The 20,000-nt window shown below is 44.2% G+C and overlaps 1 protein-coding gene across 2 annotated transcripts in view; it reads right to left on the bottom strand.

The window, feature by feature from the left end:
- lamc3 (laminin, gamma 3) overlaps positions 1–20,000 on the bottom strand; it is a 69,453-nt gene that overhangs the window by 37,009 nt on the left and 12,444 nt on the right. For both annotated transcript variants that reach the window (XM_077011211.1, XM_077011212.1), the window contains 6 exons: positions 11,172–11,302; positions 10,322–10,488; positions 5,305–5,493; positions 4,340–4,457; positions 704–802; positions 467–603 (listed from right to left, as the gene is read on the bottom strand). In XM_077011211.1, the coding sequence (XP_076867326.1) occupies positions 467–603; positions 704–802; positions 4,340–4,457; positions 5,305–5,493; positions 10,322–10,488; positions 11,172–11,302 (841 nt within the window). The remainder of the gene's footprint in view (positions 1–466; positions 604–703; positions 803–4,339; positions 4,458–5,304; positions 5,494–10,321; positions 10,489–11,171; positions 11,303–20,000) is intronic.

The following is a 20,000-nucleotide window of genomic DNA, read 5'->3' as shown; positions in this document are numbered from 1 at the left end:
CACACACACACACACACGCACACACACGCACGCACGCATATGCAAATCATACTCACAAAAGCTCAAGAACAACGGTCTTCACGTAACTCTTTTATAATGCTTTTTTTTGTTAGACATTATTTATAATGTCTTCGTACTGTAGAATACATTTAGATATACACAGAATCCATTAATCATTCATGATACATCATTGTTAAAACTGGACCATGGGAGTTTTGGTTGAGTTTTAGAGCTAGAGGTCAGGTTTTTTTATATCCATTAGTCTGAATCCTTTTCTGTGCCTTGTTATTTGACTGCTATATTTATTATGTTATTATATAAAGAACAAACGCATAGCAGGACCCAAAACATCATATGATCTAAAATCATACAGTGAAAAATTGAATATAATACAATAACATACAACATTGCTGTTAGGCCAGGCCATTTTAGAACTGTTAATAGCTGATGCTAATTGGTTGATTACCTTGAAGGAAGTCTGAAGTAATGTTGAAGGCCACATGTTGATTGGAGGATGAACATGCGAAGGAGTGGCCAAAGCAGAAACATGCCTGACATCCGTCTGGGTTGACCAGTTGAAGGTTAAAAGACCCAGGCTTGCACCTAATGGTGCGCACACATGCATGTAAACACACACATGCTGATCCACATATATGATATATTGCTTGTATACAGTATGTGTATGCAGGGGATTGAAGTCCACCTGTTGCAGGCGTGTCCTTCCACATTGGCTTTACAGCTGCAGCGTCCGTCTTCTGCCGAGCACACGCCTACACTGCCCCTTTCGTCACACTCACATAACCTACGCAGACACACACACACCGCACCGAAGACGTCAGACACACTCAATATACACACACTTCAATCACGCACTTACAACTGATATCAAGCAAATAAGCACATGTGCGCACACAAACACTGTGATAACTGATGGAGAAGTCTGGGGGTTAACGGCATTCGCCCATGTCGGGCCGGCTGCAGTAAGAAGCTTCTACCAGGGCCACTGTTCTCCCTACTGATGGTCTCTGGAACCCAGTGAGAGTGTTTTAACGAGCTGCCTGTTACCTGCGGTTCAGTCATCACGATTTACTCATATCTCTTGCTTTCCAGTCCTCCAACTTCCTGCCCTGGTGTTTCTCCTGGTGTTTCTCCTGAGCCTGTCTCGCTCTCTGTCTCTCCCTCTCTCCTTCTGTCTCTCTCTCTTTCCTTCTGTCTCCATCTCTGTTTCTCTCTCTCCTTCTGTCTCTCCCTCTCTGTCTCCATCTCTCCTTATGTCTCTCCTTCTCTGTCTCCTTCTCTCCTTCTGTCTCTCCCTCTCTCCTTCTGTCTCTTGCTCTCTGTCTTCCTCTCTCCTTCTGTCTCTCCATCTCTCCTTCTGTCTCTCCCTCTCTGTCTCCCTCTCTCCTTATGTCTCTCCTTCTCTGTCTCCCTCTCTCCTTCTGTCTCTCCCTCTGTCTCTTCCTCTCTCCTTCTGTCTCCTTCTCTGTCTCTCTCTCTCCTTGTCTCCCTCTCTGTCTCTCTCTCCTTCTGTCTCCCTCTCTCCTTCTGTCTCTCCCTCTCTCCTTCTGTCTCCCTCTCTGTCTCTCTCTCTCCTTCTGTCTCTCCATCTCTCCTTCTGTCTCTTCCTCTGTCTCCCTCTCTCCTTCTGTCTCTCTATTTCTCCTTCTCCCTCTCCCTCTCCTCTTTCACTCCTCAATTTTGGTCTGTTCTGTTCGGCTCCACTGAACCAACTAATTCCCACCACAACACACTGACTCACACAGGCCACAGGGGAGAGTGTGTGCACGTATATTTGATTTGTTTGATGTGTTTAGCCTTGGTCCTATATATTCTTCTGCATTGTGTTGTGCTTCCCTTTCAGCAATATTTCACACACGCACACACGAAGCATAGGCTCACAGAAGCATATAGGATACAATTCCTAAATGATACATATGTCCTAATGTGAAAAGACACAAAGGTCAGGGTAATGAACACACACACACACACACACACACACGCACATGTGTGTGATGGATGAGTTTGTCTGTGTTTGGGTCATAACTCAATAACTTTTAATATTGACTTTTCACGTATCCATCTGATGACATATAGGCCTACAACCCTTCTTTCTTTCTGTTTTGAGGCTGCAAGTGCACTTTAAATATTCAAAAAGTTCCTACAGCATTCACTTCTCAGTTCTAAAAACTCCAATTACTCCATTACCTGGGCCAAATCAACCGTTCTTTTTCTCAGCATGAACGTAGTAGACATGGATGTATACTGTCCAGCACCCTATTCACCCATCACATCAGATCTCCACCCAGCTGTAGAGCTAAACAATAACCATAGACTTCAACAGTTCTGTATTTATTGTGAACAGTCGTGACAGTTACTTTTACACCCCTAAAATTTGCATGCACAAGTCATTGTTCTACTCCAGGCAATATGGGACAGTCGAAACTTCTACAGTTCTTTTATCTAATTAACCAATTAACAGTCGAGCAAAGTTGTAATCTGTAGCTTAGGTAGCTAGCTAGCCTTGATAATTTGCCAGCTGAAGCCAGATCTTACATCGAATGTTTCAGCGTGAGCTAATAAATTTACTTTGTGGTGTTGAGATTGAAAGCAAGCAGGTTAGCAAGCTAGGACAGTGACGTTAGGTAGGCTACTAGATAACTCTAAGCGGCTAGCATAGCTAGACAATAGTATGGTGACCAGCTAGCTACTTTTTAACACACAGGTTCATTTTATTTTCCTGTCTGTTTCCAATGTAAAGAAATATCATGTGTTGTCATATCAATCTATAATATACAGTAATGCATCCCAATAAATGCATTTTACAGCAATACATTCCAAATCTCACATACGTTTATTAGACCAATAACGTTTGGTTTTTAAAGCCCCTTGATTACATCACCCCTGATGATAACTTCTGAATTAAATCCTCAAAATATTTTGTGCGAAGGAAGAAATGGGAAAAATGATCTCTGGATTAAGAACACTAACCTTCACCTTATACAATACAAAGTAATTCTCAGAATACAATACAGTGGTCAAAAATGACATCAAATGGGAGTTGTAGACTCAGAAACTAACGCACATTGCTCATTAGGCACCAGACAACTACGTACACGCCATTTGGTATTTTATACCCATCAATAACTTCTAGCCACATGTTATATATCCATCAATTACTCCGAGCCCTCTGTTTGCTAGGCAACACATCAGAAATCAGGTTAAGCAACAAACAGCAGAGCACTAACAATCACCAAGAAAACCATTCTGATGAGCTGTACACCAAGGAAATAACATTACTATCAAGTATCTGGGAAGCCACACATCAATGGAAAGGCTCTTAGTACCTGCCAGAAACAACACCACTCAATTCAGTGCAACCTAGACAGCACTCAGTACCCTCTTAAATCAGTGACACCTCTGTAAGTCACTGCTTTCAAAAGAACAACCAAACACAAGATTTACGGCCGTAAATACCCCAAACACCCATTATCACTCCGCATATCTGTGGGTCCCTCCACTAATGCTCTGCCTGCATGCTCTAACATCACTACGTACACACTCACATGTGAGCACAGATACACCTGCACACACAAATCTCTAAGATAGCATTGTTGTAAGTAGTTACATTGTAACACATTAAAATGGGTTTTATCATTGGGGTTAATGGGGTTATTATTAAGTCTTGTATTATCACTAGGTTATTAACACCATTGTGTTAACATCTCATTGGTGCTTCAAAGGGGCAGAAGGACGATAGGCAAAATAACAGCTAAAAACTTTTATTACACTCACAAAAATAATGGGCACATAAAGCAAAAATGCCCATGGCCAATGTTGGAGCAATGGTTAAAAAATCTAATGTCAGTGAGCAGCAGTTCTTCTGCTGTGTGAACAGGATCAGTCTTTTCCCATGTGGAGGTGAAGGTTTACACTTAATGAAAGATAAGGAGCAGTTGCTCATCCATTACTCAAAACCGTAATTAGACAACACCTCCATACCAGCAAGCTCCTAAGATCCCGTTCAGTATGTTTACCAACCTGAGTATAAAAGGAACAGACATGCTGACATCATGCTCCCAGAGTGAGACAGGGCCAATGATGGAAAAGGGTCTTAGATTTTCTTTTTTTTGTCTTACCTATTGTGATGGATTGTGACTTGGATATAATTTATTCCTCGTGTTAAAAATACATCCCAAAATTAATTTTGCTTTCTACCTAATTTTCTCAATATTTATCAAGATATGGCAATTTTGCATTTCACTTTTATCTCTCTCTCTTTCTCTCTCTCTCTCTCTCTCTCTCTCTCTCTCTCTCTCTCTCTCTCTCTCTCTCTCATTACCTGCATCCCCCAGGGATGAGGGAGTGGAAACCAGGTTTGCAGACATCACATTTTACCCCCATCACACTGGGTCTGCACACACACACCCCATCATTGTCACACTGCAGACTCACAGAGCCTGGAGAGAGAGAAAGAGAGTGAGAGAGAGAGGGAGAGAGAGAGAAAGAAAGACACTTTTACATTTATTAAAAACACAACCCATGTTTTTTAATGAGCAAAACCATGGCTCCGGTTGCATCATCGACACGGTAACATGAATATTCCCATATTCAATATTCTTTTTGCCATATTTTATTCAGGTGGCCTGCAGCCTAGCTCTGTTTCTGAGATTTCTTTAATGTCTTGTTTTTAATAGATTCCCCCTTGCAGCGAAATTGAAGGTGCAGTCTGACATGAGACAGCCACAATGGACCATTAAAAAAGAACAATATATTTCTAGCGTATAGGGATCAGATGCCAATTATGAAGCAGTTCTAATTTGGGGGAATGGGACGGCACGTTGTGCCTAGCAGATTCCACGTAGCTAGGCCAAGTTGTCTTGGGATTGAATGTTATTACTATTCAGTCGTTGTTTGGAGGAGCGGAAGTTAAAAAGGAAATGCTGTCAGCTCTCTTGTCTGCGTGCGAGTGTGTTTTACTCTATTGGGGTCCACAGTGATCCAAAATGACAGGAGAACAAGAGAACCAAACACCACTGGGACACTGCGCTCATCCCCATGAGGGAAACAAGTGTGTTTTACACAGTGTGAGGGCCTCCTGAAAGACCACAAGATTTTCAAGGTCAACAAAATATTTGGCTACACATCACAGTAATACACTTAAGTGGAAATAACATTGGAAATTATAACATTTGCTTTTAGAATTAAGGAGACACTTGACAGAATGTGTGTGTGTGTGTGTGTGTGTGTGTGTGTGTGTGTGTGTGTGTGTGTGTGTGTGTGTGTGTGTGTGTGTGTGTGTCTCACCCATAGCGTTACAACTGCAGTTGTGGCAGGGCTGAAGGGGAGATGTTCTGTAGAAGTTCTCTAGGCATCCCTGGCAGTGCTGCCCTGCCGTGTTGTCCCTGCAGCCAACACAGCGCCCCCCGCTGCCCGTGCTGCGGTACAGCTCCGCGTCAAACACACACTCGTCTGCGTGACCACTGCAGTTACACACTGATAGAAGGAGAGAAGGAGCAGGAGAGAGAGAGAGGGAGAGAGTGAAAGAGTGAGAGCTCTCCCACCAAGAATCCACCATGAACACTCACACATTTGTATGAAAGAAAAATATTCAAGCACCACCATCCAATCACCGCCCTCAGACATAGCTCATTATGCATCTGACACTTAGGGGTGCCAGTGGGGGAGATGGCCAGTTTTATTCCAAACCTGAGTGTCTCTTTAGTCTGCAATAATGGTAAAATGATCTCTCCCCAGTGGGCTGTACTGTCTATCCATGACATTGATGAAGAATCACCCCGCTTACGTTCTAACAGAATGAATACTCCCAGAGCATACCTTCTCATTAATGCAAAATGCCATTCATTCTATATTTTAAATACACGGCACAAGTGTATTAAAGTTGAAAGCTCTTCTTGTTTGATAGAAGAGGTTTAGGGTGTGAGGTTTTGGTATGGAAACGGCAGTGTAACGTCATATCCATCATATATGTTGTTTCCGTACCATCTACAACAGCCCCACAAATTAATTCCTTGTATTTATAACTCTCTTTCCCCATTCCATGCTGCTTATTGTAAACAGTTGTCTGGACTGGTCTTCATGCTACATACAGTATTTGGATTCTGTTTGAGATCTCGCCTTTGCTAATGTTTCGCTGAACGCCTCTGTTCAGACCGAATGACTCGTGCCTGCGTCCCGCCCTGTGCCTGTGACAGATGGCCCTAGCCCAGTTCGCCTGGAGCACAGACTCCTTTCATCAGGACCACCGCAGTCTCCTGCAAGTGGTCTAGCAGAGGAGAGAAAAGAGGGAGAGAGCCCAGCATGGCCAGCCAGTGAGGAGGCGGGGCCGGCCTTTGTCACTGCATTATAGTCCCCTTTTCAACCTGTCACCCAGGCCAATCCCATACGAGATCCCTCCCCTCTGCCTGTTAGCCTCCTGTCCAGTGCATTGATGGTCCCCTCCTCCACGTCCTGCCCCGTGTGATGGTCCCCTCCTCCACGTCCTGCCCCGTGTGATGGCCCCCTCCTCCACGTCCTGCCCCGTGTGATGGCCCCCTCCTCCACGTCCTGCCCCGTGTGATGGCCCCCTCCTCCACGTCCTGCCCCGTGTGATGGTCCCCTCCTCCACGTCCTGCCCCGTGTGATGGCCCCCTCCTCCACGTCCTGCCCCGTGTGATGGTCCCCTCCTCCACGTCCTGCCCCGTGTGATGGCCCCCTCCTCCACGTCCTGCCCCGTGTGACGGCCCCCTCCTCCACGTCCTGCCCCGTGTGATGGTCCCCTCCTCCACGTCCTGCCCCGTGTGACGGCACCCTCCTCCACGTCCTGCCCCGTGTAATGGTCCCCCGAACGCCTCATGCTGACATCCTGCACTGTACTCATCACCTCCATAAGATCCTGCATGTCTTGTTTAATAAATGCCATAAAATCTTTGTTATAATCTGTCCTCCGTTATATTACAGTAACGCAGTAGACGGAGGCCCAGATAAGCGGATGATGATGATGATGGAGGGATGGATGGTGGGATGGAGGGATGGATGGTAGATGGAGGCGAAGGATGCAAGTGTGAAATACTACTAGAGAAATCCAAGCGAAGGAAAGGCAAACGTCTGTAGATGTAACCAGAGTTCTGTAGACGGATGGTCCTGATTGAAATGCTGATGAAATGAATAATGCTGATCAAATTTTGTTCTGTGCCAGTCAATCCGTTTTCTCCTCCGTTCTCTCTGCACTTTACATTCTACATTTAACTAATTCCCTATCTCATACAAACTAATTCCACTCAGAATCTGGTTTGATTTGCTTCTGAAAATGTCTTTTTCATTTTGTCACCAGTCCTGAACATATTATGTAGAAACGGACTGTTCACCAGAAACTAGTAGTCAAAACTGAGTACAATAAAAGACAATGAATGCATCATATCACGATCTTCACCACCTACACTGGAAGCTGTTTCAGCCTCTCAGTCCACACACCTGCGCTTTTATATTCACTTCAGGAGACTAGCTGTACAGTTCCCATTAGGTATTGAATATTATTCCTTAGTGTGAATTTTCAGACCTTAGGTTGTTTCTGTCTCCTCTGAAAATGTTCAACTGGTAAAGGTTTACAACTCCCTCCCATGAATCAGATGGAGGAGGAGCTTATTAACATTACATATACGCCTGCAATTAATTAGGTTGTTAAGCAATACCATATAGGTTGGCTGTTTTATAACAGCCATTCCATTCTCTTGTTAGTAATCATAGCCATTCAGTGTAGTAACAGTTTGTCAAAGATTCAGTGTTTTAAATCTTAAGTATTAAATCTATGAAAATTTAAATATTGCAATCTCACCCTGCACCACCACACTGTAACTGAAGTTTGAATATTCAAACATTGTATTGAATCAAAGCTGTTCAAATACTTTAAGGAACAATAAGTATTTTTTTTCAAAACATAGCAAACAATATTCATGGACGTGATTAATTATTGTTTTTCTATAAAGTGCAGCTCCCATGAGATGAAGACTCAAATTACTTTGCACTCCTCAAATTAACCAGTTTATGCTCCACAGGTTCCCCACATGGAGGTTGTCGTGTTTAAAATTGATTTAGTAAAGAATCTCTGAAACATCCAGACCACTAGATGTCAGTAGAACGACTGCTTCATAATGTAAAGAAGAATCATTGGAAAAATTTGAACTTATTGCTCCTTTAAGCAAGTGATGTCACAGGTGATTGTGATGTCACAGGTCAACTGTGACGGGATCATTCAGAAGGTCAGATCGGTGTTCTGGCAGCTATGCCAGAGAGCTGGTGCTCAAAGCTTCCATCAATCTCCTGTTGGACCTGGGATCAAGTCCTGGGTAGTGTAGCTGCCTTCATCACATGAACTATTACATACACAATTGATTTTGATTATGACTATACAAAATATGAAGCATAACACTTAAGTCAGTGAAATACTGCTTGTACATTTACGGCATTTGGCAGACGCCCTTATCCAGAGCGACTGTGGGTCCATAATAAAATGGAGTTCCATAATAAAATGGGGTTCCATGATAAAGTGGGGTTTTGTGGTAAAGTGTGGTTCCATGATAAATTGGGGTTCCATAGTAAAGTGTGGTTTCACTATAAAGTGGGGTTCTATAATAAAGTGTGGTTTCATAATAAAGTGGGGTTCTATAGTAAAGTGAGGTTTCATTATAAAGTGGGGTTCCATAGTAAAGTGGGGTTCTATAATAAAGTGAGGTTCTGTTATAAAGTGAGGTTCTATAATAAAGTGAGGTTCTGTTATAAAGTGAGGTTCTATAATAAAGTGAGGTTCTGTTATAAAGTGAGGTTCTATGGTAAAGTGAAGTTCCATGTTAAAATGGGGTTCTATGATGAAGTGAGGCTCCATGATAAAGGGGGGGGGGGGGGTACTAATAAAGTTTAATGACTAAGGGCAAATTCCAAGTCAGGGGCCTCAGCTAAATCCATCTAGCAGAAAGATGTGGATGTACTGCTGCTTTTAAGCTGGAGCTAAATGGGTGTTTTCATTTTAATTATTTAACTGTTTTAATGAAAATAAAGTCTCTCATTTGCATAGCGGACAGTTAAAGAACAGTGTTCTCACTAGTGCAAACACTCTGTGCCTACCAGACAAAGGAAGCACTTGTCACAACCAATTATGCTGCATGTTTTCTTTCTTTCCTTTTAATTGATGTTGCTGTTTTTCTGTCAGGAAGGCACATATATTTCACAAACAGGTCCTTTGTTGCCTTTCCTGCTCTTTAGCAATTCTGTAGTTAACTGAAACGTAAATCCTCATGCTATTTAGGGGAACGACAGTTACTTCAGAAAAAGCCATCTGTTGGCCACAGAATACAAGTTAATTAAAATGACACGTTGCTTAATAGAATGTCAAATCAAAGCAACAAACGTGGCATTTTGCTGCCATTCTGTGAGTTTTACTGCAGCGGTCAATCGCCACCTCCATCCTCAGTGGACGCCGTGCGGCTGTGTGGATAGCTAGATAGCAAAGCTGTCCAGGCTCGCAGGTGGACACAGCCCCACACCCACTATCTACAATGGCAAACCAGTGCCAATTATACTGGGTGCCTGTGAATCAAGCTTTATTTGGAATAATTTGAGATAAGACAAAACCAAGCTTTTAGACATTCGTGCTGGGAAGCAAGTGTCATTTGTTGAAATGATCACTTGGAAGTGTAATCAATGGAAATGTTAGACATGTAATCGTAACCCAGACGTTGCCATGGCCTTCCATTTTATCCCCCAAAGGAGGGGATTCAGATCTGGATAACGGTGACTGCATGCGTGTCCTTGAGGACATGCGTCCCTCCCCCTGACCCGTGTAGGTAGGAGGCTCAGAGGATGTCCAGGCACACCTGACCACGCTGTCTTTGAGTGCTGCATATGTATGGTGCAATTAGCCCCATTGCTGAAGCTCTGGCAACGTAAGTCCTGACCGTAACTAAGTGTAACAGCTCAGCTGGGACTGGGAAGGCCAGCGTACAGGGACTGAGCAAGGGTGGCCAAATATAGTAAAATCCACCGATCCCCACAGGCATACACTCATAATGTCCAGCCTGCTCCTGTGTAGTCTGGATTTAGAGTGACCTTGCTATAGGGTAACCTCACTATGGCCAAGTCAAGTATATATTAGGTTGCCAAACATAATGCTTAGGCTATTTCATCAGATTATTAATATGGGCATTATGAAAACTGAATATAGGCAGAAATGTGTAGCAGGGTAATTGATTTAGTTAAACAAACTTAAGACACTTCCAACATGTCAGCGATGCGAATGGTGCGGCGTGTTGCGAGCAGCGCCGGTACTCACTCACGCACGGGTGGGCTGAGTCGGCGGTGGCCCGGGCCCACGGCCGGTCCTGGTAGAACGGGGCGCAGCGCTGGCAGTCGGCCCCCGCCGTGTGGTGCTCACACACGCACGCCAAACGCCCGTCCTCGCCGGGCACACACTCGCTGGCATGCCCGTTGCACTTGCACCTGTAGGGTGAGACAGCGGTTTGATTGGGTGGCAAAATGACACTCTATAAAGTGGATGGGGGTACGTGAGGAATTCTGGGTAGGCGCCCTGGGAGACTGTTGGTCTTATAGTGAAAGAAGTGCAACTCAGACAGAGTTGGTGGTACAGGAATATTGTGTGTTCTGTGATGATTCATTAAAGATGAAGAATGCAGAATAATGACTTACATAAGGCCTTTCTCCTACAACTATGCAGCGACACACACACACACACGCAAGCACACACACCACATGCACACGCGCACACAGATCGTTCCCTCTTTCATATCCTGTTTACAGTGCAAACACATTAACTCAAACAAGCTGTTTTTACTGCAGAACAGAATGCAAGTTTTTAGTGCTAGTAACCCCTTCCCCCCTCTTGTTCTGTGTCTGTTTAATATCACATAAACCTACAGTTGTGTTTGCAGGTGGACACTAATATGTTACAAATGTTTGTATATGTTTATGTATGTGCGTCTATGCACGCCTGTGTTTGTGTATGTGTGCGTGTGTGTGTGTCTGCACGTTTGGCATAAGCTGACATTCTGAACACAGCAGTTATGTTGCTATAGGCTATGCATCAACATCTCATGTTTATTTATTTTGTGTGTGTGTGTGTGTGTGTGTGTGTGTGTATGTATATGTGTGTGTGTGTGTGTCACCTGCCCCCCACAGAGAAGTCAGAGATGGCATAAAAGTAGGAGTGTAGCACTTTAGGGTCTTTAAAGAACTCATCCCCAAAGGTGTTGAGTCTGTTCAAAGAGATCAGCAGGTCTGTGGCCGTCACCCACTCCTACAAAGAGAGAGAGAGAGAGAGAGAGAGAGAGAGAGAGAGAGAGAGAGAGAGAGAGAGAGAGAGAGAGAGAGAGAGAGAGAGAGAGAAAACCAGAGGGAGGTGAAACATGCTTTCTATTAATTCCTACTTAAATTCAGCTGGATCTTACGTTTCTTGTGTATAATTCTCAATCTCAGAATGCCAAACTTTTGTTTTTGTTGCTTTGATCCAGTGCCCATTATGACAACATAACAGAAAATGAAGAGATCTATTTGATCTCATATTTGATTTATCTGGTATTTGATTTTAGCTGATCCCAAACCAATTTTGCTGTTTCGTATGAAAGCATCATAGATAAAATTATAACTGAAGAAGGTAAGATCATTTGTCTGTTAATTTTAAGGAGTACACAACACAAGAGGATTTGTATTGGAAGCCTAACTTCCATTTAATTTTGAACATATATATTCCTGATCATTAATAACATCTATGTTCAAGGGTAATGGGTACTTGTCCAGTGAATTTAAAATGTAGTCAGGACTTCTTCACATGACATATGACACTTCTTCACATGACACCACAGTTTGAAAGATTAAAAGTGATTTCCATACACAGCAATGAAGGAGCAAGTTGTATTTGGTTAAATTAAATAAATTAGGCGTATTAACAGCGCGTTTGCTATTATTTTACTTACTTTTTGAAAATAAAGTGAAAATGTGCTGGAACTCTTTGTGAAAGCACTTTAAGCGTTTGACAGTGAAGTCTCTGAGTGCGCCCGGCCCTCTATTAGGGTCCCGTCAAGGAGATTCATTTGAACAGCCAGATGGACCCACAGCCGCGAAGAAAAGCAGGACAGAGAGAAAGAATGAGACAAGTGTGTGTGTGTGCGTGTGTGTGTGGAGATATGTAGTTGTGTATGTGTATGTTAACTGTGTGTATGTGAATGTCCAGCCTTGAGGCCAGTTCACAAGGTCAGAGAGTCAAGGTAAAAGGTGAAAGGTTAAAGACTAAACAAGAAAAGTGTAAACATGTGTTTCAAAGAAATGGATCACACACACACGCACGCACACACACACAACCATTCATAACTTGGACCTTTGTTTTGCACTAATCAACTTTGCTTGTTGTAACAGAGCTTTGCCTGCAGAGAAACAGGCAGTGCAGTCTTGACATTGTTAGGTACTGTCTAGCTCATGGCATAGCCATGAATGCCACACTGATCAAGAAAGAAAATGACTGCTTTTGACAATACGTTGCAGATCATTTAGGAAAATAAAGAGAACCCGTCCCAAAATAATCCTGTCAGGTATATTTGCAGTAAACAGCATATTGGAGCAAATAGCTGAGAAGATGTTTGTTGTGCTAACAGACTGTTTTCTTTCATCATGGAACTCTTTAGTCTGATGGAATCCATTTCAACAGAAGACTCCAGTGGGTAGATTAAATTAATCAGACGCTTCCTGGATGTCCTAGTGAAGAATGGTTTCATTTTCATACCTGATCAAAATATTCCATCCAGTACTGAGGAATGTTTGCAAACATTGTCTGGTATTTAATAACCACAACAAAAGAGATATTCATAATTTGCGACCTGAAAAGGTGGCACACCCATTACTTACCGATTCCTGACTGAATGTGGTTAGTGCTATCACAATGAGCATGTGAAGGAAACAGAGCGAGAGGGAGAGAGAGGGGGAGAAGGAGAGAGAGAGTGGGGAAGTGTGAAGGAGAGACAGAGGGAGAGATTGAAGGAGAGAGACAGACAGAGGGAGATAATGAATGACAGCCAGACAGAGGAGAGAGAGAATGAATGACAGACAGAGGGAAAGAATGAAGGAGAGACAGAGAGAGAGACAGAGCTTATTACTGTAAGTGGGATTTGGGTCCCTTTTGTTCTCACCAGTGGGTTTTACATTGGACAGCCAGTACTGCTGGGACACTGGGCAGCGAGAGGGAATCAAACAGAGCAGCTTTGCTATCACCCTGGAAATATGTGCAAACTTCTTCGAGGGGCATGAACTTATTCCTATTCTGAACGCTGAGTATACAGATACTCATGCGGAGGGAACAGAGCGAACCCTGTGAACGCCCTTTCTTCCTTTAACACGCCTTCTCTCTCACCACACACCCTCTAGTCCTCTTTTATTGTATCAATCCTTTAATCTCCAAAGAGCTCTCTCTCTCTCTCTTCTTTCTCACGTTCTTTCTCTCGTTGGTTACCGGTCCCTGCGGTCACATCCACATTCTCACTTTCCTGTTCTCTCTCCACATCTCTCTTCTCTTTGAATGGCCGGGTGTGCTCTGCACCCTCTCCCTCCCTCCCTCCCTCCCTCCCTCCCTCTCTCTCCATCTCCATTGTTGGGCTAACATGGCTCCCCTTTCACTCTTCCTCTGTGTGTCAGCTAAGAACCGCTTTTTTTTGCTAAAAAGTTTTGCTTTCTCTTGGCTAGTTAGAAAAAGAACTCGACAGAAACTTCTGGATGAATCGCAAAGACAAACAAAGACACGGCGGTGGATGAGACAGATAGATGATGACAGTGGATTACTTGTAAAACACAATGCAGAATCACACCAATCATGCATCACGCAGATGCTTTAATGTAAAATTTTCCAGGGACACTTACTCATTGATAACGTACAATATGTGACATTGTGTGCATTTTTTGACACTTAAAGATTTTTTACTGGTTTACTGTATCTTATTTAGTAAAGGCACAGGTGGTGAAGCTTCTGGTGTTTTAACCACATCTTTTAATTTCATCTTTGCAAATCTTGACAAATTGACAACGATTTCTGTTGTTCCTTTGGAACATATTAAGAAAGGATGTGATGACATTCAGAATGATTAGAGCACACTGCTGTTGATGTGACAACTTTAATATAAAGATGAGCCCAAGTTAAGTGTCGCCACGACACATCACAGCCGTTAACACATCCCGCCACCATGTCTAATAGATGCAATTAGTACAGTCCCGCATGAATAGGAAATCCAGCAGATCCCAGGAGAACCCAGCAGAACCACTGTAATTCCAGGACTGTATGTATGTTACCTTCCAATATATGTACATTTACAAATGACAACACTCAAATGTTTAAAATCTTTCAAATCTGTATATTCTTCAGTCAATGATAAAATTGAATTCTAATAATAATGATTGTAAGAATATAATAAGGTGCAATAATAATAATAATCGTGAATAACTGCCTAATACCTCCTCAGGGTCTTTTTGGCTTTCTCAGATCCTCCTACATACATTAACAAGTACAGAATAATGACACGTGTGTGCAGGCTGGTCCAGACGTGCCCAGGCAGGTGCACACGTGTCCAGGCAGATGCACACGTGTCCAGGTAGGTGCACACGTGTCCTGGCACTTTTTTGTTGCTTATTCTCTTAATCCGTCCTGGCCAAGCAAATGTCCGTTCCCTCCTGATTAGCTGCAGCGATGTCGTTGTCTCATTAAGGTTCTGCCTTGCTGTCTCATAACAGTCCGTCTTATTTGAACGTATCTGCCGAAAGGTCACCAGACTCCATCCTCCTTTGCAATTTGCATGGCTATTTTTGAACAGACGAGAAGTGAATGACTGTGGAATGTGTAGTTAATGATGGTGTGATGTGCAGTGTTCTCTGATGCTTTTTGCGGGAACGTCCAGGTCGGAACATCCTGTGTACAACATCCTGTGAGTTATTATACATGTTGATATGGATGGACTTCCTCAACTGCTCTCTATACCTTTACTGCCACTCACAGATCACAGGCCATTATGATAATATGAAGTATTGCTTTTAATTATTTGACTGCATTTTTTGCCATCATTCAGGCTCAGTAAACAGGACTTAATTATCTGAACCGGTTGCTCTTAAAATATTATTTACTTTGCTGGATGGAAGTAATCTTTGAAAGGTTAATTATTAGGGCGCTTATTGTCTTATTGTGCAAACGGCAGCAAAGGCTTAATTAGCACTTGTCTTTACCGCTCGTTGGCTGGGTGGGTTCGTTATGGCCGTTAGGGATAAACAGTGTTTTGTTTTTCAATTGCTGCATACTAAAACATGGGGATAATGGATTAGCAAGGCAATATCATGGAGTCGCATATGAGCACACACACACACACATGCACGCACACACACACAGACATGCAAATGGATCATTCCTCCTCTTCTTTATCATTTACAGATGCAAACACGTGAACTCAAAGTGCTCTGTTGTGTGTGGCAGGGTTATGAAACCCTCTACCTTCATCATGGGGGGACACTTGCTTTCTCTGCATGCATCCTCACCTTCTCAGCCCCTGATCCTGGAGAACTATACTGAGGGGGAACAGAGTTGTGTAATAATAACATTTCCCCCCTTTTTTTAATATGATTGCCTACGTTTACAGTGCTCTTGCATTTCTTGAATGCGCTCATTTGTGTTTGGTGTCAGCATTCCAGTTTAACACCCAACTCTCTAAACTCAGCTGGAAAGACAGAAAGCATGGAAGGGAGTGAGAGAGTGTGAGAGAGAGTGTAGGAGAGAGAGAGAGAGTGAGAGAGAGTGTAGGAGTGAGAGAGTGTGGGAAAGAAGGTGTATGAGAGAGAGTGTAGGGGAGAGAGAGTGGGAGAGAAAGTGTTGGAGAAAAAGTGTGGGAGAGAGAGTGTAGGAGAGAGTGTAGGATAGAGAGAGTGTGGGAGAGAGTGGGAGAGTGAGAGAGAGTGTAGGAGAGAGAGTTGGATAGAGAGAGTGTAGGGGAGAGAGTGTGGGATGGAGAGTGTGTAGGTGAGAGTGTAGGAGAGAGTGTAGGATAGAGAGAGTGTGGGAGAGAGTGGGAGAGTGAGAGAGAGTGTAGGAGAGAGAGTTGGATAGAGAGAGTGTAGGGGAGAGAGTGTGGGATGGAGAGTGTGTAGGTGAGAGTGTAGGAGAGAGAGTGTGTAGGTGAGAGTGTAGGAGAGAGCGTGTGGGAGGGAGAGTGTAGGAGAGAGAGAGTGTGTAGGTGAGAGTGTAGGAGAGAGAGTGTGGGAGGGAGAGTGTAGGAGAGAGAGAGTGGGAGGGAGAGTGTAGGAGAGAGAGAGTGGGAGGGAGAGTGTAGGAGAGAGAGTGTGTAGGTGAGAGTGTAGGAGAGAGAGTGTGGGAGGGAGAGTGTAGGAGAGAGAGAGTGTGGGAGGGAGAGTGTAGGAGAGAGAGAGTGTGGGAGGGAGAGTGTAGGAGAGAGAGAGTGTGGGAGGGAGAGTGTAGGAGAGAGAGTGTGTAGGTGAGAGTGTAGGAGAGAGAGAGTGTGGGAGAGAGAGTGTGTAGGTGAGAGTGTAGGAGAGAGAGTGTGTAGGTGAGAGTGTAGGAGAGAGAGAGTGTGGGAGAGAGAGTGTGTAGGTGAGAGTGTAGGAGAGAGAGTGTGTAGGTGAGAGTGTAGGAGAGAGAGTGTAGGAGAGAGAGTGTGTGTAGGTGAGAGTGTAGGAGAGAGAGAGTGTGGGAGAGAGAGAGTGTGTAGGTGAGAGTGTACGAGAGAGAGAGTGTAGAAGAGAGAGAGTGTGTAGGTGAGAGTGTAGGAGAGAGAGAGTGTGTAGGTGAGAGTGTAGGAGAGAGAGTGTGGGAGGGAGAGTGTAGGAGAGAGAGATTGGGAGGGAGAGTGTAGGAGAGAGAGTGTGTAGGTGAGAGTGTAGGAGAGAGAGTGTGGGAGGGAGAGTGTAGGAGAGAGAGAGTGTGGGAGGGAGAGTGTAGGAGAGAGAGAGTGTGGGAGGGAGAGTGTAGGAGAGAGAGTGTGTAGGTGAGAGTGTAGGAGAGAGAGAGTGTGGGAGAGAGAGTGTGTAGGTGAGAGTGTAGGAGAGAGAGTGTGTAGGTGAGAGTGTAGGAGAGAGAGAGTGTGGGAGAGAGAGTGTGTAGGTGAGAGTGTAGGAGAGAGAGTGTGTAGGTGAGAGTGTAGGAGAGAGAGTGTAGGAGAGAGAGTGTGTGTAGGTGAGAGTGTAGGAGAGAGAGAGTGTGGGAGAGAGAGAGTGTGTAGGTGAGAGTGTACGAGAGAGAGAGTGTAGAAGAGAGAGAGTGTGTAGGTGAGAGTGTAGAAGAGAGAGAGTGTGTAGGTGAGAGTGTACGAGAGAGAGAGTGTGTAGGTGAGAGTGTGGGAGGGAGAGTGTAGGAGGGAGAGTGTGTAGGTGAGAGTGTAGGAGAGAGAGTGTGTAGGTGAGAGTGTAGGAGAGAGAGTGTAGGAGAGAGAGTGTGTGTAGGTGAGAGTGTAGGAGAGAGAGAGTGTGGGAGAGAGAGAGTGTGTAGGTGAGAGTGTACGAGAGAGAGAGTGTAGAAGAGAGAGAGTGTGTAGGTGAGAGTGTAGAAGAGAGAGAGTGTGTAGGTGAGAGTGTACGAGAGAGAGAGTGTGTAGGTGAGAGTGTGGGAGGGAGAGTGTAGGAGAGAGAGTGTGGGAGAGAGAGAGTGTGTAGGTGAGAGTGTACGAGAGAGAGAGTGTGTAGGTGAGAGTGTAGGGGAGAGAGAGTGTGTAGGTGAGAGTGTACGAGAGAGAGAGTGTGTAGGTGAGAGTGTAGGAGAGAGAGAGTGTGTAGGTGAGAGTGTAGGAGAGAGAGTGTGGGAGAGAGAGCGTAGGGGAGAGAAAGTGTGGGACATCAATAAAGCATGCACAGCATTTTAATGGATGACTGAACAAATTAAATTTGAATTCATGGAGCAGCTTTCATCTTCAGTGTGGATTATTTCTTTATTTATTTGTGGAGGGAAAATACTATAATAATGTCATACAAGGCCCCTTTTGAAGTAATCCATTATTTCTGCTGAAATGTCTAAGCGCTGTATTATGAGGTGAGTGTTTGTTATTGCAGCCAATTTCTTTAGTAATGATGAATCGTGGAAAAATATGAATACATTAGCGTAGCTACACCCAGCTGAGCGGCCTTTGCCACAAACAGGCGTGGCCAGGCGAGGATGGATGACCAACAGAACATAGAACTACAGGAGCTCACTGGCATCACACAAACACACACAACAAACAAGCCCAGATAAATGGGTCTTATAGTAATCTGGGATTATAGTAATGTGTGGGGACCTTTGACACAGATTGAAAATTGTCCTTGACTCAATGGAAAATCTCAATTGTGCATTTAGAAGGCTAATGCATTGACTTGTAGGTCTGCATCTCAATGGGAAATCCACCGAGTCAAAGTTAGAATAGCTGCTTTTATCTGCTCATCACGTTAACAGGGAAAGGCCTTACAGGCCAGAGCTAGTGGTGTTCCCAGTGTGCATGCAAGCTGTATTTACCGTACTTGAACCTTGTGACTTATGCAACTAACTCGCAATACTTATAATACACGCAATGACAATTATTGTTAATTTTGTTAAGTGCGTAGGAGGTATAAAAGCCTCACAAATTAGATCCACGCGAAAGGCTCGTAAGACATGTTCACTGATGGGCAGGCTAGTTGATTTATGAAGCTAACAGTGCTTGGTGTGTTAGACTGACTTTTGTTGAATTGTGCCAAAACAAGCTTATTTAAACCTGTCTCTTCCACCGCAAGACACTCCAAATGGTTGATGTTTCAGCCAAGAGTCAACACAGCGTCGCTGCCCGAATGAGGGGCTGTGAAGAAGATTAGCACAGCAGGAACGGCCATTTTCAAACTGTGAAGGCCTTTGTCTTCCTCTCTTAGTGGTTCTTTTTAATTCCTGGATTACTCTCGTCATAGAAGCATGACCCAGGGGGCTCTTGTGTTTCCCATCATCCAATTCCGAGTTCAAGCATCCCCTCTTTTCTCCTCTCATCCCGTCGTCGTTTATTCCATGCGGGCGTTCGGTAGGGCTTGAGGGCGTGGCGTGTAAAAAGCGGAGAGCCGCGGTGTCAAAGGCAGGACGGAGGCGGCGCGTAACGTCGATGAAATACGTACGCTTTGACAAAGCTTTGTGATGAGGAGGAATCGCGCAGACGCGATGCACAGATGTGTGTGTGTGTGTGTGTGTGTGTGTGTGTGTGTGTGCTGCTGGCTGGTGCCAGACGCTCCTCCCTTCGCACCGGTGGTTTGTGGACAGTTAAAACACGGTTTGGGTGAAGCACGTTAGAAAGAAAGAGTGCACTGATGTAGGTGATATGGTCATAAGAGATGTTTTCCTGCAGCTACACTGCGTGGTTTAGAACCTCAAATTTCTGCATGGCCTTCGTTGTTTTGTAGCTAACTACCTAGTTTAGTTTAGTTTAGATGCCCATTAAAATGGAAACTAACTGTTCGTTATTGAAGATGACAGTTGTTGTTTGTGACTGTGCTAGCAACATAGGCTAAGTGCTGCAATACACAACAGAGGTCAATGGCCTGGAACTCAACACCAACAACGAACTGACTAGCCACAGTCTGCACTGATAGTTACTGAACGCTTATGAAGTGGACATGTTAATGTGTCCAATGGGCCTATGGAGAAGGCAGGTGTCCTGAGTAAGGTGTCAGTTGGCTGTTTTATGTGCTGGTTTATGTGCAAAGGCTGATCCAGCCAGAGGATAATGAGGCCAGCAACGAGTCTACCTGATCTATTCTACCTTCCTCTCCACACACGCTAGCACGCTACAAAATCATATACTGTGTATGAGGGGGGAGAGGCACAGAGGTGAGTAGGTTTTTAATGAAAAGATTTGACTCCATTGATCTCTCTTTCATTGTGGAAGGAATCACACACAGACGATCTCAAGGCCCCCTCGTTTACTTGTTAGAAAAACAAGCAGAATGTGAGAGAGAGAGAGAGAGAGAGAGAGAGA

This window comes from Brachyhypopomus gauderio, chromosome 7, assembly GCF_052324685.1.
Source record: "Brachyhypopomus gauderio isolate BG-103 chromosome 7, BGAUD_0.2, whole genome shotgun sequence".
In the NCBI taxonomy this organism is placed as follows: domain Eukaryota; kingdom Metazoa; phylum Chordata; class Actinopteri; order Gymnotiformes; family Hypopomidae; genus Brachyhypopomus; species Brachyhypopomus gauderio.
This window is presented reverse-complemented; position numbering and strand designations above follow the sequence as displayed.